Source organism: Protopterus annectens, chromosome 11.part0 (assembly GCF_019279795.1).
Source record: "Protopterus annectens isolate FY-2018-M chromosome 11.part0, PAN1.0, whole genome shotgun sequence".
Taxonomy (NCBI): domain Eukaryota; kingdom Metazoa; phylum Chordata; order Ceratodontiformes; family Protopteridae; genus Protopterus; species Protopterus annectens.
In genome coordinates, this window is record NC_056745.1 from 1,116,468,193 (window position 1) to 1,116,493,134 (window position 24,942).

Genomic DNA, 24,942 nt, shown 5'->3' on the forward strand with positions numbered 1-24,942 from the left:
GTTAACGCATCATATAGGAAAATTGATGCTACACTTGAGGAATGACTGTTTGATGATTTAATTAAAGTTGAATTTTTTCATTGAATGTACTAACTTGGGTGGCTATAATATTTGTGTGTGTGACATACTTATGGAATTAGTGTTAAAAAAAAAAATGTGCTTTTTGTCAATGGTGAATATTATTGGCAAAGAAAAGGGTGGCAATGCGGGCAGCATGCACCCTCATTTTTGCCAATATAGTATTGCTACAATGGGAGAAAAAATTTTTGTTTGATGTTTTCAACCCCTCACCCGGGATTATATATGAGATACTTGGATGACTTGTTTATTTTTGGAATGGATCCATGTCTGAGATAGAGGACTTTGTATTACATTTGAATATGACCACTAATTTTTGAATTTACTTTTCTATCAGACGAGAACACTATTTGGATGTTAGTATAGGAATTAATAAGGAATTGGGCACCTTTACTAGCACCATATGTATAAAACCAACATATTAAAATGTGTTATTACATTTTATGAGCAACCACCCATGTCATCAGAAGAAAGGAGTAGTCAAAGTGCAGTTTATTAGACTGGCCCGCATGATATCGGTTGATGAAGTATTTAAGACAGAGTGCTCAAGACTCTCCCAGATGTTTTATAGGAGAGGATACCTTGAGGGGTTAGTTACAGGGATGTATAAGGAAGTATTAAATAAACCGCAGGGGGATATATATATATATATATATATATATATATATATATATATATATATATATATATATATATACACACACACCCCATTATTGATTTATGGGACTACGAATAAGTCCCAACATAATATGTATACGAAGAGAGCCAATTTTGGTAAAGCATTTATTACTACCTATATTAATGAACATGATGAAATAAGCAAAATATTAAACAGGAATGATTGGTCAAGTAAGATGAAGAATTAAACATCTGGAACAAGTTTTGTTGAAATGCAGTATATTGCAGCTAGAAGAATCTATTTTAAGGATGTAATAGTCTTGTTGTGCGAAGGGTTTGAGAACATTTAAATACCCACCAGTCTAATTAAATTTGATGTTACATAAAGACCTCATAGAATTATTGACTGGCAGGGTTTTGAGTATTTGGAGTTACTAACAAAGCATAATATATGGCAAATTGAACAACTTACAACAGAGACTATTGATTTGCACAATGTTATTAAAACTGACTTAGCCTTTGATTACCATCATGTGCAGTATAATCAAATATTTGGGAATACTGACAAAATAACTGGTGATATTATAAAGAGAAAGACCAATAAGATAAAGAGAGACTTGAACGAGTATAAAGAAGGGCGTGCCTATACTGCCCCTGTGGGCGGTCATAACAACAGCCACACTGATAATATGAATGTAGATGAGGGAGGAGTTGGAGAGAATGTCAATCAACAAGAAGAGACATTCCCTTTAGAGTCCATGTCAGTCAGGAGGTCAGAGCGGATGAGAAACACGGCCTCTTCATACCAAAGGCATCCGCAATGGGAGCAACACAACTTTTTTCCGAACAATCGGAATGGAGGTCGATGGGGGAACCCCAGGAGATGACTTTATTAACCATCATTGAACAGAGGAAGCCTGTAATCATTAATAATGCTGCTGGTGACTTTTCTTTCATCTATAACTTTACAAAATGTGTTTTTGCCAATGATTGTGCTGATAAGCTGAGCAAAGGGTTTACGTTTGTGCCAAGTAGATCGGCAGAAGTTGCAAAGTTATTGATAGATTTAAAATTATTTCTGCGTAGGTTGAATTTGATGCATCTATTTAGGAATAGCGTTCATAATAACGTAAGAGGATGCTTTACAAAGTGCAGCACATTTAATCCACCTGTTACTGTGACATTGTTAATATTTGAAAAAATTTGTGATTATGACTTTAGGGATATGCTAAAGATGAGTAAAAAGGTAAACAAATATAGTAATCTTACTGCAGTCAAGACTACCCTGGTGAATAATAAAAGCATAACGGTTATGAAACCTGATATAATGGACTGCAATGAATACAAAGAGAGAATGTCAAAACTGTTGGATGATAATGATTTTTATGATAAAGTGTTTATAAATAATGTGAACGCATCATATAGGAAAATTGATGCTACACTTGAGGAATGACTGATGATTTAATTAAAGTTGAATTTTTTCATTGAATGTACTAACTTGGGTGGCTATAATATTTGTGTGTGTGACATACTTATGGAATTAGTGTTAAAAAAAATTTGCTTTTTGTCAATGGTGAATATTATTGGCAAAAGAAAAGGGTGGCAATGCGGGCAGCATGCACCCTCATTTTTGCCAATATAGTATTGCTACAATGGGAGAAAAAAATTTTGTTTGATGTTTTCAACCCCCTCACCCGGGATTATATATGAGATACTTGGATGACTTGTTTATTTTTTGGAATGGATCCATGTCTGAGATAGAGGACTTTGTATTACATTTGAATATGACCACTAATTTTTTTGAATTTACTTTTCTATCAGACGAGAACACTATTTGGATGTTAGTATAGGAATTAATAAGGAATTGGGCACCTTTACTAGCACCATATGTATAAAACCAACATATTAAAATGTGTTATTACATTTTATGAGCAACCACCCATGTCATCAGAAGAAAGGAGTAGTCAAAGTGCAGTTTATTAGACTGGCCCGCATGATATCGGTTGATGAAGTATTTAAGACAGAGTGCTCAAGACTCTCCCAGATGTTTTATAGGAGAGGATACCTTGAGGGGTTAGTTACAGGGATGTATAAGGAAGTATTAATAAAGCAGGATATATATATATATATATATATATATATATATATATATATATATATATATATATATATATACACACACACCCCATTATTGATTTATGGGACTACGAATAAGTCCCAACATAATATGTATACGAAGAGAGCCAATTTTGGTAAAGCATTTATTACTACCTATATTAATGAACATGATGAAATAAGCAAAATATTAAACAGGAATTGACACATTTTGGTGCAAGATAAAGAAATGAAGGAATCTATTGGTATGAAACCAAGTGTAGTGTTTTCAAAAGGTCTATCCTTCAAGGATATATTTGATAGGATGGGTAATAGTAGATTGATATCCAGTCTTTTTTTTTTTTTCAAATATATTTTTATTGCATTTTTTCTTCTTATTTTAACACAAGAAAAGAATATCACAGAAAAATATAAGAACAGGTACTAGGAATATCAAGTTGCAGTAATCCTAATAAAGTATATGTAACATGAACCATCAGTGTTAAACTAACCATGTGCAAAATTAACTAAACAATCAAGCTGTTCGTATTGAGCTATAATACGGAAAACTACACAGAGATAATATACAACATATTGAAATCTGACATTAAAACACTTGCATCAAGACATTCTAGCCTACCTAACTTGCGTTACATCTTTTACTCACTATATACATTGATGTCACCTTGAATTTTCATCTTATATGTATTACCATGACTTGCCCATTGTAGTTGTGGGTAAACATTTTACAATACTAAATATCTTTAGTTTCCCTTATTTACATGGAATAATACTGATGTTGTAGTCCCTTGTTCATAAATCAGTATTGACCTAAGATTTCAATAAGCATTCTCCAATGTTTCTGATAGTAGGATAGTTTTTTTTTTGGCTTCTTGTAATTAGTTTACTGGCTAATAAGTACTTTATAGCCAGTCCTTTAAATTCTTCTCATCTGATTTTACTTCTATCTAACCAATTTGAGAATGTATGATTTCATCATTACACAGTGTGACTATGAGTGTTATTTTCATAGAAAAACTTTTTTCCGAACAATCGGAATGGAGGTCGATGGGGAACCCCAGGAGATGACTTTATTAACCATCATTGAACAGAGGAAGCCTGTAATCATTAATAATGCTGCTGGTGACTTTTCTTTCATCTATAACTTTACAAAATGTGTTTTGCCAATGATTGTGCTGATAAGCTGAGCAAAGGGTTCACGTTTGTGCCAAGTAGATCGGCAGAAGTTGCAAAGTTATTGATAGATTTAAAATTATTTCTGCGTAGGTTGAATTTGATGCATCTATTTAGGAATAGCGTTCATAATAACGTAAGAGGATGCTTTACAAAGTGCAGCACATTTAATCCACCTGTTACTGTGACATTGTTAATATTTGAAAAAATTTGTGATTATGACTTTAGGGATATGCTAAAGATGAGTAAAAAGGTAAACAAATATAGTAATCTTACTGCAGTCAAGACTACCCTGGTGAATAATAAAAGCATAAGGGTTATGAAACCTGATAAGGGTAGGGGAGTTGTCATAATGGACTGCAATGAATACAAAGAGAGAATGTCAAAACTGTTGGATGATAATGATTTTTATGATAAAGTGTTTATAAATAATGTTAACGCATCATATAGGAAAATTGATGCTACACTTGAGGAATGACTGTTTGATGATTTAATTAAAGTTGAATTTTTTCATTGAATGTACTAACTTGGGTGGCTATAATATTTGTGTGTGTGACATACTTATGGAATTAGTGTTAAAAAAAAAAATGTGCTTTTTGTCAATGGTGAATATTATTGGCAAAGAAAAGGGTGGCAATGCGGGCAGCATGCACCCTCATTTTTGCCAATATAGTATTGCTACAATGGGAGAAAAAATTTTTGTTTGATGTTTTCAACCCCCTCCCCCGGGATTATATATGAGATACTTGGATGATTTGTTTATTTTTTGGAATGGATCCATGTCCGAGATAGAGGACTTTGTATTACATTTGAATGACCACTAATTTTTTTGAATTTACTTTTCTATCAGACGAGAACACTATGCATTATTTGGATGTTAGTATAGGAATTAATAAGGAATTGGGCACCTTTACTAGCACCATATGTATAAAACCAACATATTAAAATGTGTTATTACATTTTATGAGCAACCACCCATGTCATCAGAAAAAAGGAGTAGTCAAAGTGCAGTTTATTAGACTGGCCCGCATGATATCGGTTGATGAAGTATTTAAGACAGAGTGCTCAAGACTCTCCCAGATGTTTTATAGGAGAGGATACTTGCTTTCTCCGTTGCTTTTTTTTTAAAACCTGTCTCGCTATGTTAAATGGGTTTAACATAGCGAGACAGCTTTAAAATAAGCAACGGAGATCTCTGTTGCTTATTTTAAAGCTGTCTCGCTATGTTAAACCCATTTAACATAGCGAAACAGTAAAAAGCAACGGAGATCTTGCTTTCTCCGTTGCTTTTGCCCACAGCTCTGATGTACTGCGTAGGCATGAGCAGTACATCAGAACTTCCGCAGAATACCAGACAGCTGTGGAAGGGCAGTAAGGAGGCATTATACAATGCCATTATTTAAGAAAAGTAATTTTTTTTTTCTTAAATAATGTCATTGTATAACAGCAATAACCCACGCCTGGGTGTGGGTAATGCTGGATTTACCCACAGTTGGCTTTGGAAACCACGCCAACCATGGGTAAATCCAGCATAACCCGCACCCAGGTGTGGGTTATTGCTATAATAATGCCTTGTATAAGCATATCTCTGGTAATGTTGGGCATACATTTAAGTTTTCTGTGTTAGCAAAAGTGCAGAAAGATAAAAGGGGGGAGGGACCCTGGGAGGAAATAGTGGAGATTTGTGAGTTGTGGTGGCAATTAAACCTTAATGCCACTGTACCCCCAGCAGTTAATTAACATGTTTCCATAAGTAGTGTTCTAAACGTTAAATCTTTACATGCTTCTATATAAAGTATTTGGTATTAATTATTAAAGTATTACTTTTTATGAATACTATATGTGTGTGTGTGTGTGTGTGTGTGTATATATATATATATATATATATATATATATATATATATATATATATATATATATATAGATAGATATAGATATATATGCATTTTTATTTTATGTGCTCATTTACATATCAATGCCCACTTTTAGGGTAACATGTTTATTTAGTTTTGCAAGTTTCTGTATTGGTTGGGAAGGATCACATGACTTTTAAATGGTACTATTTAAGTAGTAAGTGATTTTGCATGAAGATGAACTCTGATGAAGTCTTGTATTATAAGCAGACAAAAGTGGTTAGTTTTGGAATAAATTTGTACTTCAACCTGCTTTGGCTCATTGTATGGTGTATTTATGGACTGTGCATTAATATTTTCATTAATGACCTACACAAATCAACCAAAAATGCCTCTGTAGTAGAGTATGCAGATGATTCACCACTCATCTGTTCAGCTAAAAATAATGAAAAGTTACAGAAACCAAAACTGGAATCCCTCTCCACTGTATAGGCATGGGTCTATAGCTTTCAGCTTCTACTGAACCCCCTCAAAAACAAACTTTCCTTTTTACTCCTAAAACATTCCAAAAGAACTAACCCATCTTCACCATAATCTCTCTCTCAATAACACCACAACTGACACTGTTTCAAATTTTAAGCTGTTAGGAGTATTAATCATTGAAAATATGAAATTTGATATCAATATAAAAGAAACAGTAAAAAATGAGACAGAAATTTGGTCTCCTCTGAAAAATTAACCTGTTTTAACTAAAGAACAAAGGTACACAAAGCCAAAGCATACCTTCTTCCAACCCTTTTGTACATGGCCCCCATACTTATCACTCTACAAACCACCCAGCAGAACTTACTAGAACAGTGCTATAATTAATTGTAAAATTCTCAGCTAAACTACTGCACAGGTCATACCATTGCATAGCTCTAAAAAGGCTCGACTGATTAGAACTGCCTCACTGCTTATCTTAGACTCAGTTGAACATGACACATACTCTGAACCACAACCCTGAAAACTGCCTAAGTTTAGCCAATAGTCTTACTCTGTATACTCTAAATAGAACCCTATGATCAAGTGATAATGACTTATAAAATGAGACCAAATCAACTAACTCAGCAGGAGACTGTTTTCATGTCATGTCTCAGTAATGTGGAACATCCTTATATTCACACAAATCCTTTAGAAAAAGTCCTAAAACCCATCTCATGGACTAACTGGAATTACTCTTGCTCCAGCTCTGGAGCTAAAATACTGTTTCTTCAAACTTAATCCTATATTAATTACTTCACATTTGCTTTCTTTTAAACCCAAGCTGATATTCTATGCTTTCTCTCTCATTACTACAGCTTATCCTCTGGTTATTTTATATCCATGTTCCTCCATATGTTGGTTTGCTTGTGGTCCATAACCTTTATCAATTAACTATAAAGGTGCACTCACTGTTAGTGTTAAATTTGACTGAATGCATGGAGCTCATATATATTTATAATTTGCTGAATTTTCAGACTTTTTTGCTGTACAACTGTCTGATAATTGTACTGCAAAAAAACATATTTATTGTTTTATGTAAATTCATGTGAGGCTTTTCTCCCTGGGCCTCCTGAAAATGGGTTCTGCCAGTCAGATCATCCAGGTCAACAAATGCAAGTAAATAAATAAAAATGTATCTGATGTATACACACACAGTTTCTGAAATGATCATATGAATCCCCATCTAAGGGACAGACTGAAATGCTCCTTCAAAGGTCTCTCTTTCTTGCAGGCAGCAGCCACCAGAGTGAAATCTGTCAAGAGGAGCCTTTCTCTATGCCTGTTTTTTATAGGCAGGCTGGAGGATCTTAAATAGTATCCTTGGATTAGGCTCTGCCATGCCAGGTTCTCACCATGCCCTATTTGCAACAAATATGATCATGCAATCAGCAGGAGGGACCACCAAAGATGTAGGTAGAACTGAGGAAAAGCCTCCCACTAAATCTCTTCTTTAGGGAACACTCAGTCTAGTAGCCAAGAACCCTTTATCTCATTTATTTTAATATCTTCCCAAATTTGGGATCTATAGGAAGGGACTGGGGGGGGGGGCACCTTGCTTGTTCAAGTCAGTGTCTGGGTTCGGGAGACTCTACCTGTCAGTCCACATCTCTCCTATTATTCTTCCTCTTCCTGAGGATACTCATACTGGACTCATCTAAATGTTCAGGAAAGGATTCCCCTCCAGACACCCAGGACCGTTAGCAGCTAGTCAATCCTATGTGCATTTGGGGAGATGATGAATAATTCAAGGCTTCAAACTGGAAGTGTCTTAGCATGGAGTTGAACCTGAGGCAGAATCTTTAGGATCCAAGAATCAAAATGGTTGCACTGATATAGTTTCCTCTGCATCAGCTAACAGAGTCAAAATTGTCAGCAGCAACCAAAATCAACATCCGACATTCAAAGGCAAGTCAGTGGTTCTGAATCTTGAAACTGAAGCTGACCCCAGTGCTGAGGCAGGTTTCTATATCCAGAGCACAATCACTGCCAATGGTACTGAAAAAGGGGGTCAAAACCAATGTAGACAATGAACCACTGACATCTGTTCCTGAAGTATAGTGGGCCGTGGCACTAACAGGGTTGGGGTCAAGGCCACCAGCATCAAAAGAGGTATTAGTGCTGATGTGAGAGGTTCCATCAACTCTGCCTGAAGAAATGGGCTGTACTGCTATAGCTGGGAAAAATCTTTTCTGGCTGCTTTAGGGAAGGGAGAAAGAGCCTCTCCTGGTCCTTCTGATTCCTTTCCTCCTTGAGGCTGCTTTTTTCATTCCTTTCTCCATCTGCTGGAAGGAGTTCTTTCAAAACAAGTTTATTTCGTTTTCCTGAAGTGTCCTACTGTCAAAAGGTTTTACAAATGGTGCACTGGGCTTCCAGGTGTTTCAACCCCCACCCGAGGCATACAAGACAAAGGTCATGTTTAGTCTTATGACTGTACTTTAAATAAAAGGTTATCAAACTGCTTAATCCGCATAAGGAAAACTGTGATGTTTGTACATGTGCAATCTGCTGTTTTATAATGAGGTTACTCATTCCTCCTGGTTATGCCCCTCCAGGTTTCTCCATTTTTCAAATTTCAGCACTAAAGTCTCCTAGTAGAACTACAGAGAAAGAGCAGACGGTAACTTACCAAGATCAGGGGACCTGTAAGTTCACATATGCATGGATGTGCATGTGTGTGTTTGTGTGTGTGTGTGTGTGTGTGTGTATGTATATATATATATATATATATATATATATATATATATATACATATACATATATATATATATATATATATATATATATGTACACACGTGTGTGTGTGTGTGTGTGTGTGTGTATACATACATATATATATATATATATATATATATATATATATGGAGCCCTATCATATGATAGGGACCTCATTTGACTGAAACTCATTTAACTGAGACCATAAGACTGAAATTTCAAAATATTTCAAAAGACTGAAAAGTCACTTGACTGAATCCTATAAGACTGAAACTCATAATACTCAATTTCAACATACTAAATTTTAAACTAGACCATATAAAACCAGACTAGGTGGAGGGCCATGCACCCCACACCACCCCTAACAATATATACTAACTCCAGGATTGCACTACAGTGGGGAAAAGGGCATAGTAGTGGCAGCATGTAGACTACTGTAAGGTACATGAAAGGTATATACCCTTTTTCCCACTGTAGTGCAATCCTGGAGTTAGCATATATAGTTAAGGGGGTGTGGGGGACATATCCCCCCCCCCACTTAGTCTGGTTTTATATGGTCCAGTTTACAATTTCGTGTGTTGAAATTCAGTCTTAGGGGTTTCAGTCAAATGACTTTTCAGTCTTTTGAAATTTCAGTCTTATGGTTTAAGTCAAATGCGTTTCAGACAAATGAGGTTTCTATCATATGATAAGGATCCATATGTGTGTGTGTGTGTGTGTGTGTGTGTGTGTGTGTACGCATCCCTATCACATTGCTGAAATTTCAAAACTCCGAAGACAATATGGCCGAGACCATATCGCCAAAGTTTTGAAATGCCAACTGTCTATTGGTATCGCCGTATAGTGCGGAACCCGGGATTTGCTGTTTTCCTCACTGTAGTGTGATCGAGGGAGTTGGTATTTTTTAAGTAGTAGGGAATGTGGGGGGTTGCAGGGGGGCTAGCCCCCCTGCAAAAATATACAGGTAAGTTGTTTTTTGTTTTTTTTTTTTTTTTCGGAATTTCAAAACTACGGTGATACTGTCTTGTCCATGTCATTTTCGGAGTTTTGAAATTTCGGCTATGTGATAGTGATCCATGTGTACACACACACGCACGCACACACACACACACACACATCTATATTCTATATATATATATATATATATATATATATATATATATATATATATATATACATACACACACACACACACACACACATGCATACACATATTATATATATATATATATATATATATATATATATGTACACACACACACACACATACACACTCATCACAGTTAAGACGTCTGCTTCGATTCTCAGCTAGAGCGTCTTCTGTGTGGAGACATGCGTGAATGGGCGTACCTTCGTTGAAGGTTGTGCGTCAGAGCTGGCAACTCGGTATGTAAAAATCTACTGCCAATCATTAGCGGACTGGAGTTCCGCTGTGGTGACCCCTAACTGGGAAAAGCTGAAAGAAGACACAGACACACACACACACACACACATATATATATATATATATATATATATATATATATAGTTCCCTTTCATAAGACTTAAACATCAAAAGCCTGAAATTCATAAGCCTGAGACCAAAAGCCTGAAAATTCAAAAGCCTGAAAACGCGAAAGCCTGAAACCCAAAAGCCTGAAAACACACAAAATACATATACTGACTTTAAACAACATAAACCATATTACTTTCCACTAATTATAAGCAGGGAGGCAAGCCCCCCTGCACCACCCATGTGGGGGGGCTGCGCCCCCCACACCCCCTGCTACTTAAATATATCAACTCCAATACTGCCCTTCATTACACTAAGTGCAATCTCAGAGTTGATATATTTAAGTAGCAGGGGTGTGGGGGGTGTAGGAGGGCTTGCCCCCCTGCTTATACTTAGTGGAAAGTAATATGGTTTATGTTGTTTAAAGTCAGTATATGTATTTTGTGTGTTTTCAGGCTTTTGAATTTTCAGGCTTTTGGTTTCAGGCTTATGTTCATTCAGTCTTATGAAGGGGAACCATATATATATATATATATATATATATATATATATATATATATACATATACACACACACACACACACACACACACACATACATATAGATAGACATATATAACTATATGTGTGTATGTTGGTATCCCTCTCACAAGTGTGACATCCAACATGGTAATAAATGTCCAAAAAACAAGCTCAGTTTTAAACTCAGTTTCATCCCCAAACCCCCACCTTATTAATTTCTGCCAACTCTAAGTCAGCCCCTTTTCCTTACCTCAAACCTGCAGATTAACCTATGAAAAAACCCTTCCCTAGCAGTGCCACTATTCAAACAAATTTTATCTGCTGGTATTGCCAGAGTTTTTTTTTTCAGTCAACTGATCGCAAAAGCAGAACATTTGTTTTCCTTTTGGATCAGCTGACTTCAGGCTTTTTGATTTTTTTTCAACTGAGTGAATTTCAAGTTGAAGATTATGGCTGAGAGCGTTTGCAAGTCTTCACTTCAAATTTTCTATTACACACATATCTGTTGTCAGACATTTAGTCATTGGTTTGTTTTACTGCAGACAAAATCTGTGGTTAAAAATTATCAGTTGTAGAAAATTATGCTATACACAACTTGCTGTTAACTTGAGTATAGCATAATTCTGGCTTGGTGGTTTTTTTTTTTTTTTTTATTTTTTTTTTTACTGGTGTGTATTTTTGTTTATGGGTATGTATTTCAGTCTATTGGTTGACTGCAAATATTAAAAGTGGTGGTCACATTTGCGAACAATGTATTTCATCAGTTCTGTTTTGCCATTACAGGCAGAACTGTGTCTGTAATATATTATTTCTTGCAAAAAATGCATTACTAGATCCTGGTAGCAGAGAACCCTGGCAACAAAGTTCAAGAGCTGCAAACATAGCTTCTGTCACTTTTGTAACTGAAACTGGATGATGTATTGTATCTTGCTCTATTTCATCTGCAATCTGTTATACTATACTTATACAATATGCATGTGTGAAATCCATCATGGTACTAAATGTCAAACAAAATAAATACATAAATAATAAACTGTGATTCTAACAAAAAGTGAATCACAAAACATCACTGTTCATCCATTAAAGCATTTTTGCCATGGGTGCTACACCCTTCACACCCCTGAAACTTATAAATATTCACTCCAAGATCACTATACCTCCAAGTAGGGGAAATATTCCAAAGCACCAAATACATACACGCGCACACGTAACAAACTCTTCTACATACAAGCGATTAGAATTTCTTCTAGTGAATGCTAACATACTCTTTTCATTTTTACATTGCTGACGTTACTAATTTTTATTCTTCTTTGCATTTACCTGTACAAACCAAAACTTGCAAAGTAACATACTTTCTTTCAATGTCTAAACCTTCTGTACAGCATTAGATTTATGGAAAACTCCTGTCAGTGGGTGAACAAAAACACAAATACAGCCTGTTGCATGTTAAAGCTTCTAAACTGCATTCTATGTCAGTTTGTATTGCTTATTTTGTCAGGTGCCTTGTCTATTTTGGGTAACACCTAAGGAAAAAATGCCCTTTGGGTCTAGATGATTTAAACAGTACAATGTCAATCAAACAACAATGGAGTAGGCAAGACTGGAGAATATTAAGTGACGTACAAAGAGTACCAAACTGTACAAAGCATTACAAAAAATGCAAGCTGTACCACATTACAGAATGAAGGTGAAGGTAGGGGATAGTACCAGGAATGAAGAGCACTGCAGTAAGTTGGTTCTGTGCTACACAACATAACAGCTATTTATTTATTTATTTATTCATTTATTGACTGGGATCCAACTGGGTCATAAATCCATTTTCAGTGGAGACCCAGGGAGAAAAGCTCCAGAAGTGAGGAAAAACAAAAGTGATAACAGTAAACATATATATATATATATATATATATATATATATATATATATATATATATATATATATATATATATACATACACTATATGTTATATGTATCTATGCAACCAATTGTGCAATATGAAGTCAGACGATTACACCAAAATCTTTTGTTTTGGTTAACGGTGTCTACTGAAGTATTTTTATATGCCATTTATACTGCACAGGATGTTTCTTACTACCTTCTCCCTGTGTTGGAGAGGCTTAGGAGATGAAGTGGCAGATTGGAAACACTTATTTAGGAGTTGTCTCCTTTTATGGGTCTTTAAGAAAGATGTTCATGAGGTCTTGTTGGTAATTGGCCTGGAGTCTGGCCTTTTTACCAACCCCCCTATAATTAATAACCAGGGTTCCTTTGTGGTTTGGGTATAATTAAGTTTAAGCACTCTGTCTGTAATCTATTATTTTTGCTTGCAAAATAAAAATGCATTACTGGATGTTGGAAGCACAGATCCCCACCAACATTTCAAGAGCTGAAAATATTGCTTCCATCACTTTGAAATCTTGAGATGGGAAATTTTAAGCAGAACTCTACTAGACACAATATACAGAAATGGAAAATACTCAATGCTTCCTTAGCTGATCGATTACTGGGCACTGTGCAAGGATATAATAATACCCTTTTTCTAGGTGGGATAATTAATTACAAGGTAATGGTTTACGGAAAAGATAATTAGTTACAGATCAGCTTGTCATACTAGCTAGTCAATTGGTTAGCTCCAAGTTAGTAGATGAGGAAGACAGTTAACTGTAGAAAAAGATTCAGAATATTTTAGTTAGCTCTCTCCAATACGCTCTCTACCATCAAGACTGTATATGATAGTGTGTTAGAGAACCATTAAGTTTACTGTTTACTGCACAGGTTATGGACCACACATGACAGATTGGCATTCTGTTTAGTTTACAGGTAAAGTCTGCAAAGATGACTGCAAGTCCTCAACAAATGTAATGAGCTTCTGAAAATACTGTAATCCTGCCCTTTATTACAAATACTGTCATATGCATTTCAATACCTAAGGCTTATACATTATCTAGTTATGTAAACATTCTCTGCATGGCAACAACAAAAAGACTTTCAATGTTGATAATTCTTTAACAGTATGCTTATTTAAGCTTACTTGCATCTTACAATCTCAGACAAGCTTACCTGATGGTCTTTAAAGCATTGCGACTTAAACACAGAGCAACAGGCACTGCAACAACATGCATTTTCTAAATAACAAGAAGAATAAATCAACAGTATAAAAATATGACAGAAGACCAGAACATTCTGCAAAATCAAGGACAGATGAAAAGCCACTGTAGTACTTGTGTCTACCTTGGATGGGGGATACTCTGCACACTTACATTGCATAACTGCTCCTTGCCTTGCTCGGACACATCCAGAGTCACTACATGGGGAGTGGGGTACAATAAGTATGTCACAATTTGAAATGTCTGCTGATGGTGATGGCCCTGACACATTTGTCATACCTCTCAACCTCAGAGCAAGAAATCTGTAAACAGCCATACATAGAAGTGGGACAACGGCCCAGAAATAAGGAAAAATTTTAAATATTGCTCTTTATAAACTTAGAAAGATAATAGAATAGTAGGTAATGCATTAGTATGAATTTTCTAAAGGGTATGAAATCTGAAACTCAAATGTCTGTCATCATTTTCTAACTTCAGTCTTTAATGATTTGCCAATAATTTGCCAGAAAACCACAATTTTATTGAAAAATGGACCACAAATGTGATGGAAAAATATGAAATAGCCACACAATACAGCTGGAAACCTGTCAAAGAAGGGACACTTTTTAATATTAGTACTGTTAAGTTGAGCAGCTGACAAAATAAGAGAATCTACATGCATTTCTGAAATAAAAGTAATCTGTAACTCTGATCATTACAATTATTTATTAATTGCAAACCCTCCATGTTTCTTCCAAAACTGATATTTTGCAGAGGGATTATTAGGGGAGAGCAACATTTTGAGCCAAAATCAGGGACAGTTGAGAGGTTTGAATATACCTAATTCTATAAAGTGATTTATTTGCGCTTACCTCTCAACCTCTTAATGTAAGAAATCTTGACAAGGCCAAATATATTGGGGGAACAAACAGTACTAAAAACTGCTCTTGTATAAACTTAGACAGTTGATAGAATAACAGGTTTTGCTTTAAGCATGCATTTTTCTGATGGGTATGAAGTCTGAAACTCAATATCTGTCATTACTTAGTGACTTCATTCCTAAATCATCTGCCAGAAAACCACAAATTTTTTGAGGAACAAACCAATAATAAGAATCAAAAATCTATTCAGTTAGTGAAAATTTGGACAGTTGAGAGGTATAGTTCAGCCGGGAGAACTGTGTGGCAGAAATCCTACACAACAGACTTAGCTCCCTAGGTGCGGACAATAAGTACCCCCCCCCAAAAAAAAAAAACGAAGATCTACGAGAAACAATTGCTTCAATCTGGCTTCATCACTTTCAGTAGCATTCAGACTCAATCAGTGAAAATATTCAGTGACAAAAAAGTTTATGCTTGTAGACAGTTGATTTAACTGGTTCCTAATCGAACACATCCAACTAAGAACTGGGAGGGGGCGTACCTGAGCTAATCAGATAATCAATAAACACCTTCCTGATTGTAAAAGTAATGTCTTTCAGCTTTTCCCAGTTAGGGGTCGCCACAGTGGAACTCTGGTCTGCTAATGATTGGCAGTGGATTTTTATGGTGCTGAGTTGCCAGCCCGATGCCCAACCTTCAAAGAAGGCACACCCATTCACACATGCACCTACCTGCATGTCTTTAAACATCACTCGACCTCGGGGAGAACGTGCAGACTCCACACAGAAGGTGCTCCAGCTGAGAATCGAATGGGAGAACCTCTTGCTGCGAGGCAACAACTCTAACCACTGCCTCTAAATACCTTCCTGATTGTATTAAATTATATTCCTTGTATAATACAGTACAGTTGTTAGAGGGTTTTTAAATTTGTTTTTTTAACATTTTTCCAGTAAACAATGAAACAAAATGCATGTACCAATAATGACAAAACTGCCCAGTTCAGAACATTTCCATCATAAAAGTCTACACAAACTTTTACAATCCACCAGTATCAGTAAATATGCACAATCTCTGCAGAAGTAAAAGTCATCTACATAATTCCAAATTAAAGAGATCTGTAACTACTGAAGAGGTTGCTGCTAGCAAACAACTTTATATTTCATTGTTTCACATACAAATAAAGTGCCTGTTGCCCTTGAGGAAAAGCCTCAGTGGTGCAGCGGTAGCGTTGTTGCCTCACAGCAAGAGGTTCTCCCATTCGATTCTTGGCTGGAGCACCTTCTGTGTGGAGTCTGCATGTCCTCCCCGTAGTCGAGTGGCATACGAAAGACATCCATGAATGGGCGTGCCTTCGTTGAAGGATGGGCATTGGGCTGGCACCTCAGCACTGTAAAAATCTACTGCCAATCATTAGCAGACCAGAGTTCCACTGTAGCGACCCCTAACTGGGAAAAGCCGAAAGAAGAACAACAACATTAAAAAATGATAAGCTACTAATATTGAAATAGGGAATGCAATGCAAACTGATAACAGGTTCGTAGTTACTAGGTGTCTCCGCCAAAGAGGACATTCTCAGGACTGCAGCATCTATCCTCTTTAAAAGTACGATACAGTATTAGCAATGCATCTACATACTGTGGGAGTAGAACCCACAGCCTTCTGCGTCAAAAGCAAGTATTCAACCTGTTATGCAATTAACAATGCAAGCAGACTTAGCATAAGCAGCACTAAAGTTCTCTTTCCCTGAAGCTCTCAGTTCCTTGTAAAATCCACTCAACTGTATCTCTCAACTTTGCAGCACAAGAAATCTGGAAAAAAGACAAAATTTATTGGGGGGGACAAAAGCCCAAAAATCAGGGACACATTTTAAACATTGCTTGTATAATCTTGGAAAGTTGCTAGAATAAAATGTTGCATTACCACCATGCATTTCACTGCAAAGTCTTGAACCCAGAACCTTGTGTACTACAGTCAGAGCCACATACCACTATGCCAAATCAGCTGTTTCTTGAAAGACAGGAAGGCTGAAACTTAAATGGCTATCATTTAGTGAATTCAGTTCTCACCATAGCTCTCAACCTCTTTGCGCAAAAAACCTGGACAAAGCCAATAATGGGGCAGCCCCAAAAATAGGGACAAATTTCAAATACTGATCTTGGAAACTTAGAAAATTGCTAGAATAAAAGGTTTTGTGTTACCATGTACTTTCTGAAGAATATGAAGTCTGAAATTCAAATGCATGTCATTATTTAGTGAAGTTAATCCTTCACTGATTACAAAAATCCAGAAAACCACAGATTTTATGAGGACCGGAAGAGAACAGAACAAAAATATGAGGCAAAAATCTGGATAGTTTTCACCAGTGGTAGTAGGTAGGGAATTCAGGCTCTTGCTACCTGTACCCAAGGTACAGGGTTTGAGCCTGAGTAACTCTAGCCACCAGGTATATTTATCTGAGGCATTACACACACACACACACACACACACACACACACACACACACACACACTGTACCTGTATATTCCCTTGTAGCATTCCTGGAGGTGAACCTTTGCTACACACACACAAAGTGTAACTGTATAGTCCCTTGCAGCAGCGTTCCAAATTCGCTTCCCTTGCAGCAACAGCCAAACACGTACGTGACTGCAGACGTTGCAGTCTGATCCCCTTCCAGTCTACTCAGTTACAAACTGCATAGACTTCTGGGCATCTGTACACTGATGCCTTCTCTTCATAATCTGGACTGGTTAAACAGCAATCCGGATTTACAGAAACCCAGAACTCGCTGAGCAAGCCTGCGCAGTTCGAGTTCTGGGACTCGCAGCTAATTATTTTATTTTTAAACTTTTTTCAGTATTACAGCTGGGGGCTGCAGTCCGATAGCACTAGCTGCCCCTGACTGTTTGTAGAGCTCCTTTTGTTTGAACTGTTCTTTATTTTTAATTTTGTTTTGCTTACCAGACATTTTAAAGGAGACTACTCATATAAGGATAGTAAGTCCTGGAACAGGCTGTATTTAATGGTACAGCAGACCCTAAGACATGATGGAAAAGACAAGGACAAGAGTTTTTTTTATATATCCACTGCAGTTTTAAGACTTTAAATCTGAAGACTTTTGCTGGAGAAGGATCTGGTACATATTTTTGTGATTTTGATTTTGAACAACATAAACTGTAATACTGCTTGGTTCATGCTGAACAAAGTTTTATAAATTGAAAAAAAAGATTATACCAAAGGTACAGAGATGGCATTTCAGAAGTGCAGTTAGTATCTTGAGTTTCACAAATAAAATAAGAGAAAGAAGATAATAGCCAGGACAAAAGGAACATTAAAACAAGTTACCTGGACAAAAATATAGGTCTGAGGTTTGAAGACTGACAAAAGTTATTCCCAGCACATTTTCCAAAGTACTATGGACAGGATATCTCAATGATACAGATACAACATCCTTAATTAACTAAGCATTGTTAAATAGGGAATACAGCAGCAATCATAGACAACACCAAATACAGATTAGAACTGTAAATTCATAGCATTCCTGTTGAAAACATGCAGAAGTGCTTTGTGCCAAAATAAAATAAATGTCATATTTTCCACATGCTGTGTTGCACACACAGTACCAAATGTCTTTTGCTCTAATCTCACAACACCCTTTTCAATAGGGGGACATCAAAACTGAGTGAAAAGCTAAAGTAATCTCTGCAGTAGTCACAGACACAGCAAATACAAGATAAGAAGGAGGGATAATACTAACTTATGACGCTAGTTAATTCCTGTTAGAAAGCTGATGTACTAAAACATTTACCAGGTACAATAATATGGACCACCACATCCCGTCTCCACTGAAGCCCAGACGGCCAGCATAAAAGGGGTTCTTTTTCTGATAACAGCTGCCTCTCTTTCTTCTTAAGTTTGTCTTGTGCCTTCTTTCTTCTGAATCTTTTCTTGTTAAGAGCATAGACAAAGCGTGACAGACGGACCTCTTTATCGTTCTCCAGCAGCTCCAGTTCTAAAAGATAACGGGCTCCACGTAGCCAATCTGCACGCTTCTCAACATTCACAATTTGCTGCAGTTTGTAGATCCTGCAATGAAAAATGCATTTGTTTTACACTGCGCATCAGTAATGAAGGTTTTAATAGTCACTTAGTAAATATGATTTTCAGGGTCTGCTTTGAAGTTCAACAGATGAACATACTGTGTAATCAGATAATAAAACAGTAGAACAGTAGAAGAACACTCAAAGTCTTACCTTTTACAAACCAGACACATTATTTAAACATTTCTATTAAGTCTGGATTCAGTGCACAGTTGTAGCAAACCTGACTGTGTCCTGGAAAACATCTTCCTTCAGTGGTTGCATATACAAGATTAGGTATGTAATGATAAATATTTTCAAATTCCATACATAATGCAAAACATGTTATTTGGAAACATGCACTGAACAACAGCACCGGTACTTTTACATATTTTTAAAAATAATTTAATAATCTCCCCTTAAGACAGTTTAAAAACCCAGAAACCAAATCTACCCCCATGTCCCATGACAAGCACATAGTCTGCCATCTAAAAAAATCAGGAATGTGTCACTTAGAGAGAATCTGCCACTACTAGGTGATAACTCTCTGAACAGTCAAAACCATGGCAGGTAATCTGCTAGTCACTTAAGTGACTTCGGCACTCAATGCTGTTAAACGAGACAGTGGACTTGACTTGGTTTGGTTTGCCTTCCTATTTGGACAATTCTACATTTAGAAATTAAATATGCTCATCTGTAAGGCCAAGTAGCTCATACATTACAGAAGACGCACATTAAAATAAACTTCAGGTGTACAATGAACCGAAATGAAAGTTTACTTTCTATGTTCGCCTCCTTAATAAATGTAACGATCACAAAAAGTTCTGTATATTTGTGAACTAAAATGTTGGCATATATAATGTAGCTGGAGGACACTGGCAAGTCTCACAGTATCCACTTGTGGAGTTAAATTTGCTAGACTTGGTTACTTGAGACATCTGCCACTTTCTCACAGGGTTCACTCTGATCAACAGCCACTCTCAGGTCTCCATCACCTTTAGCAAGTGGTTATGAACTCTCAGTTCAAATTCTTGCAGAAGACGCATGACAGAAAATAAACAATATATTGTTCTGCCTTGCCCAGTCAAAGACAGAGGTCACACGACCTAAATTGGAATAAATGGTGGTGCGTCATTATTTAAAATCCTAGGGGGAACCAGTGTCAATTACATGTCATTCATACTCCTATACCATCACGAGAGACGGGTTGGTGGACTCCCTAGCAGAATACCAAAGGAACCTATAGATTATCAAAGGATATAAGCATATTAATCCCAGATATATCTGTTATTTTTCTTGTTTAAGGACCCTTTTACTTAAATGTACTGGCTGACTCATATTTTGGACTACCAGAACTTCAGCTTGAATGGGGCAGTGTGATTGATTCAATTTGCTTTCCTCTGCTAAGTTCCTATAACCCTCATTACTGAAAACAAAGTCATATAGTATCAGACCCATAAGGAATACCCCCTGGATACCACATCTAGACAATATACAAATTACTACAGACAAGTACAGTACAGTTGTGTAAGTAAACTAACAATGACAGTAGATGCTCAAATTATCACTGCTGCAGTAGCCTTAGCTTTATGGGTTATATTGTGCCAAGGATATAACAGCTGGCCAGCTTCCAAAGCTTCAGAGCACCTTCCACATGCTCAAACCATTAGGCACCTCAAGCTGAGCTGCCTAAAATAGGGTTACCACCTGTCCCACTTTGCGAAGGACAGTCCCTCTTTGGGCAGTTTTGTCCCGACCAAAAATATTAAAAATGGCAAATGTCCTGAGACTGTAGGACATAATTACGTCCCATATTTTATGTAATAGTTGCATAAAATAGATATTTCTGTATGTAAAATACCTAAATGTTACAAGAAACAAAATAAGCAACTAAACTGCTACAAGAATAAGCTTTCATTTAGGCAAACAAATAAAGTTCTATCCTTTGTACTGACAGTGGGTATGTGTCTGCCTGTAAAATATGTGTGTCCTGAAAATGTCCCACTTTGGCCATTTGAAAAGGTGGCAACCCTAGCCTAAAAAGGTCACAGAAACACAAAAAAAAAGCTCAAATAAATAAAAACGACTCTGGAAAGCAACAGCAGTGAGAAAGTGCATAAAGCGCTTTGCGTTTAATGACAAACTTCTTCAGATGCATAACTACAAAAACATAAACTTTTACTTAAATAAAGCCACCAGGAAGTGCTTTAGCCAATCAGCGCATATGCTGTGGTGACATCAGCTAAGAAAATTAACCCTTCCTGTTCTTCTACTAAATATAACAATACAATTCCACTTCTACTATTCATAAGCAATATGATCAAGGCTACAATTTTCGAAATGCATCTACAACTATTAACTATAGATGCTACATTATAAAATAATAAAAATATATCTATAATGATAAAAATGCAATATTTACACTTACAAACAATTGCATTAAGCTACCCTAACAGTGAAGCCAGATGTATGTACATATAAAATGCATGTAAAAATACCTGATCTATACAAAGTATAAGAACACATTATGTTTCTACTACTCATTTATAATAAAACAAGGTTACAATTCAAATGCAATACCTTTATAAACCATTACAAATATGTATATAAATGCTAATATATATGAAAAAATAAGTACACATACCTTCATTACCAAAATAACTGACTAACTTGAAAATAAAAAGTAGGTAAATGTACATTTAAAGCGCAACTACAGTACTTGTAAACAGTACAGGGAATACTTGCCCAATTATTATACATAGTCTTGAGTAACAACTTCTGAGTTGTTTGGCTTCTGCTACATACCTACAATCCTCTGCATTACTAGCTGAGTTAAGTACAAACTTGCAGTGTTAAAGACTGTACTGCATTTTATTTTATTTTTCTGTGCATTTAATTGTTTCATTGGTCTGTGTCTCTCTGTAGTTATTTATTTTTCTATGTAATTGTTTCATAGAATACTGTGGTCTCTTTCTGTCTCTGCAGTTAGTTTCCCAGCCGTCCTCCCTGTTCTTGTTCTGGTATTAATCTTGGTGGCTTTGGAATTGTCCGCCCCTCCTGTAAATTTGTGTTTGTACACTCCTCCTGGGTCTATCTCATTTGCTCTCTCAACCGAGTACAGTGAGATCATATTTTGACTTCAGACACTCCTACCAGTCCCATCTGTTCAGCACTATCCCAGCTCTATTCCAGTCTAGTGTCACTAGCTCATTCTACCTAATACAGAGAGAACATTTGTGAAGGGCAAGCCACTTAGGTCTATAATTTTGAATGATCTTCTGTTTCTCCTTTCTCCCGTTCCACTTTCCAAAAAAAAATCCTAAGCTTGTTTCCTGCCTTTCATGTAACTAGTTTAGTCCAGATACAGATTTGCTGTAACCAGGACTGCTTGTAAGTTTCTGAGCCCCCAAAGCCATTCTGTGTTAGAGGGAAGCCTTCTAGCTTATCAGTGGGAGTGGTAAACATTAGGTAGCCTATCACAAGAGTGGTTTCTGTCCCATAAATTGTAGTTTATTAGCTGTTTGGCAGTTTTTCCATCTCTTTCAACTTACTGGTTTAAAAGCCCGTGTTTGCGCTTGTTTCCCACCTTTCCTATAACTAGTCTAGTCCAGATACAGATTTGCTGTATCCAGGACTGCTTGTAAGCTTCTGAGCCCCCAAGCCTTTCTGTGTTGAAGGGAAGCCTTCTAGCTTACCAATGGGAGTGGTAAGCACTAGGTAGCCTATCATAAGAGTGGTTTCTGGCCCAGAAATTGTAGTTTATTGGTCGTTTGGGCAGTTTTTCCATCTCTTTCAACCTTCTGGTTTAAAAGCCCGTGTTTGCACTTGTTTCCCACCTTTCCTGTAACTAGTCTAGTCCAGAATCATATTTGCTGTATCCAGGACTGTTTGTAAGCTTCTGAGCCCCCAAGCCTTTCTGTGTTGGAAAGAAACATTCTAGCTCATCAGAGGGAGTGGTAAGCACTAGGCAGCCTATCTACCACAAGATCCAGGTACAGATTCTTAGTTTTAGCACTTGAATTTCCTTATTCGTGCCCAGCACTTGTTCATAACTTGTTGTTAGCACTAAATAAGCTACAAATTACTACAGCACTCAACCCTCCTCTTTACCTAGTGCAAAACAGTTTTTGCACTTACTTTCCTCACTTGCTTAGAGAAAAAACAGCTCTTATAATCACTTTCCTCACTTGTCTAGAGGAAAGTAGTTTTTTTTATTCAGGCATGTCCAAGGGTCAAGCTCCCAATGTTCTCTCCTGTCTATCTGATGAATCTGGGCATCTTGAGGCAATGTAGCAATTGCCTCATGTACACAGACAACCCTCTCCTCCTACCACCCAACACCAGAACCTGTGAGAAATGCACTTATCTAGCCAAACTGGAGGTAAAACTCTCTCCAACCAAGACTGCACTTGACAGTCAGGAGGAGAAGGTAAACAGTTGCATCACACCACACTCATCACTTAGTCCCACTAAACCTACACCACCAAAATCCACACATAGAAACACAAAAACATTCGCAGAGGCTCTCAATAATAATCTGCTCAAGCAACAGGGACTTCCAAAACAAATGCAAGTAAAATCCACCCCCAACACAACCCAAATGACACATAGCCCACAGACTCAGTGTGCCAATAAACCACAGCCCATAAGGCAAACCAACGTACCCAACACACTAGTCATAAGTGACTCTATAGACAGGCACACTGATGCCCCACTCACCAGGCTAAACAAAGAGAAGGTTACTGTCAGATGCCTGTCAGGCCAGGATCCACCACATAACCCACGCACTCAGGTCACTCCACGACAACTACAAATATGACTCTGTCATTGTCCATGTTGGTGTGAACGACCTGAGACATACGTCCCTGGACTACATGAAAAGAGACATAGAAGAGCTCTCCGATCTTGTAGCCCAGGCAGGTATGACCCTAGCCCTGAGTAGCATCCTGCCATTGCCCAGAATGATACCGCAGTACAAGGACAAAATGACTGACTTCAACAATTGGCTAAGCTTCTGGGGTCATTCTAAGGGGATCCAGTATCTCTCTGCCTGGGATGACATGGTCGACAGACCACGATGATTTGCCACAGATGGTGTGCACCTGTACCCCTGGGATTCCGGATACTGGCTAAGGTTCTTGCCGCCCCTATAGTGCCTTTTTTAGGCAAGATTCAAATGACAACTTCACCACCATAACAGGAACAGGCAAAAAAAACTGAGGGTAATGCTACTCAATACTAGAAGTCTAAATCTCAAAATGCACTCACTCGAGGCACTCCTTAAAATGGAGAACATCGATATCTGTGCAGTGACTGAGACCTGGTACAAGGCTCGAGAGAGCACCCCTGCATTACCAGGCTATTAACTCATACCACACTTTTCGGCCATCTAACCTGAACCAGAACACCAAAGGCGGAGGTGTGTCCATATTCATTAAGGGTATCCACACCTCCAGGCTAGTTGCGCAGCATAATGCATTTGAGGTTATCCAAGTGCAACTAAATCTGAGCAAAACTACAATCCAAATTGTAGCTTGCTACAGATCCCCCACCATGCTCCAGGATTCCCACTCCTCCTTTCTTGATATACTGGAAAATATTAGGGTTCAACCAAACACCCTAATAATGAGTGATTTCAACTACCCCACCATTAACCGGAAAAACTACTCATGTACAAGCTCCTTCGCTCAACGTTTTCCTGAATTCATAAATTCCAATGCCCTGGATCAACTTATCTGCACTCCAACCAGGGGCAACAATATCCCAGACCTAGTCATTACCAACATGAGTGACCAGTGTTCCACACCTGAAATC

The 24,942-nt window shown here is 37.2% G+C and overlaps 1 protein-coding gene across 1 annotated transcript in view; it reads right to left on the bottom strand.

The window, feature by feature from the left end:
- The window catches only part of B4GALNT3 (beta-1,4-N-acetyl-galactosaminyltransferase 3), a 539,452-nt gene that overhangs the window by 119,824 nt on the left and 394,686 nt on the right, over positions 1–24,942 (bottom strand). The window contains exon 13 of the mRNA XM_044087281.1: positions 18,858–19,135. Within this exon, the coding sequence (XP_043943216.1) occupies positions 18,858–19,135 (278 nt within the window). The remainder of the gene's footprint in view (positions 1–18,857; positions 19,136–24,942) is intronic.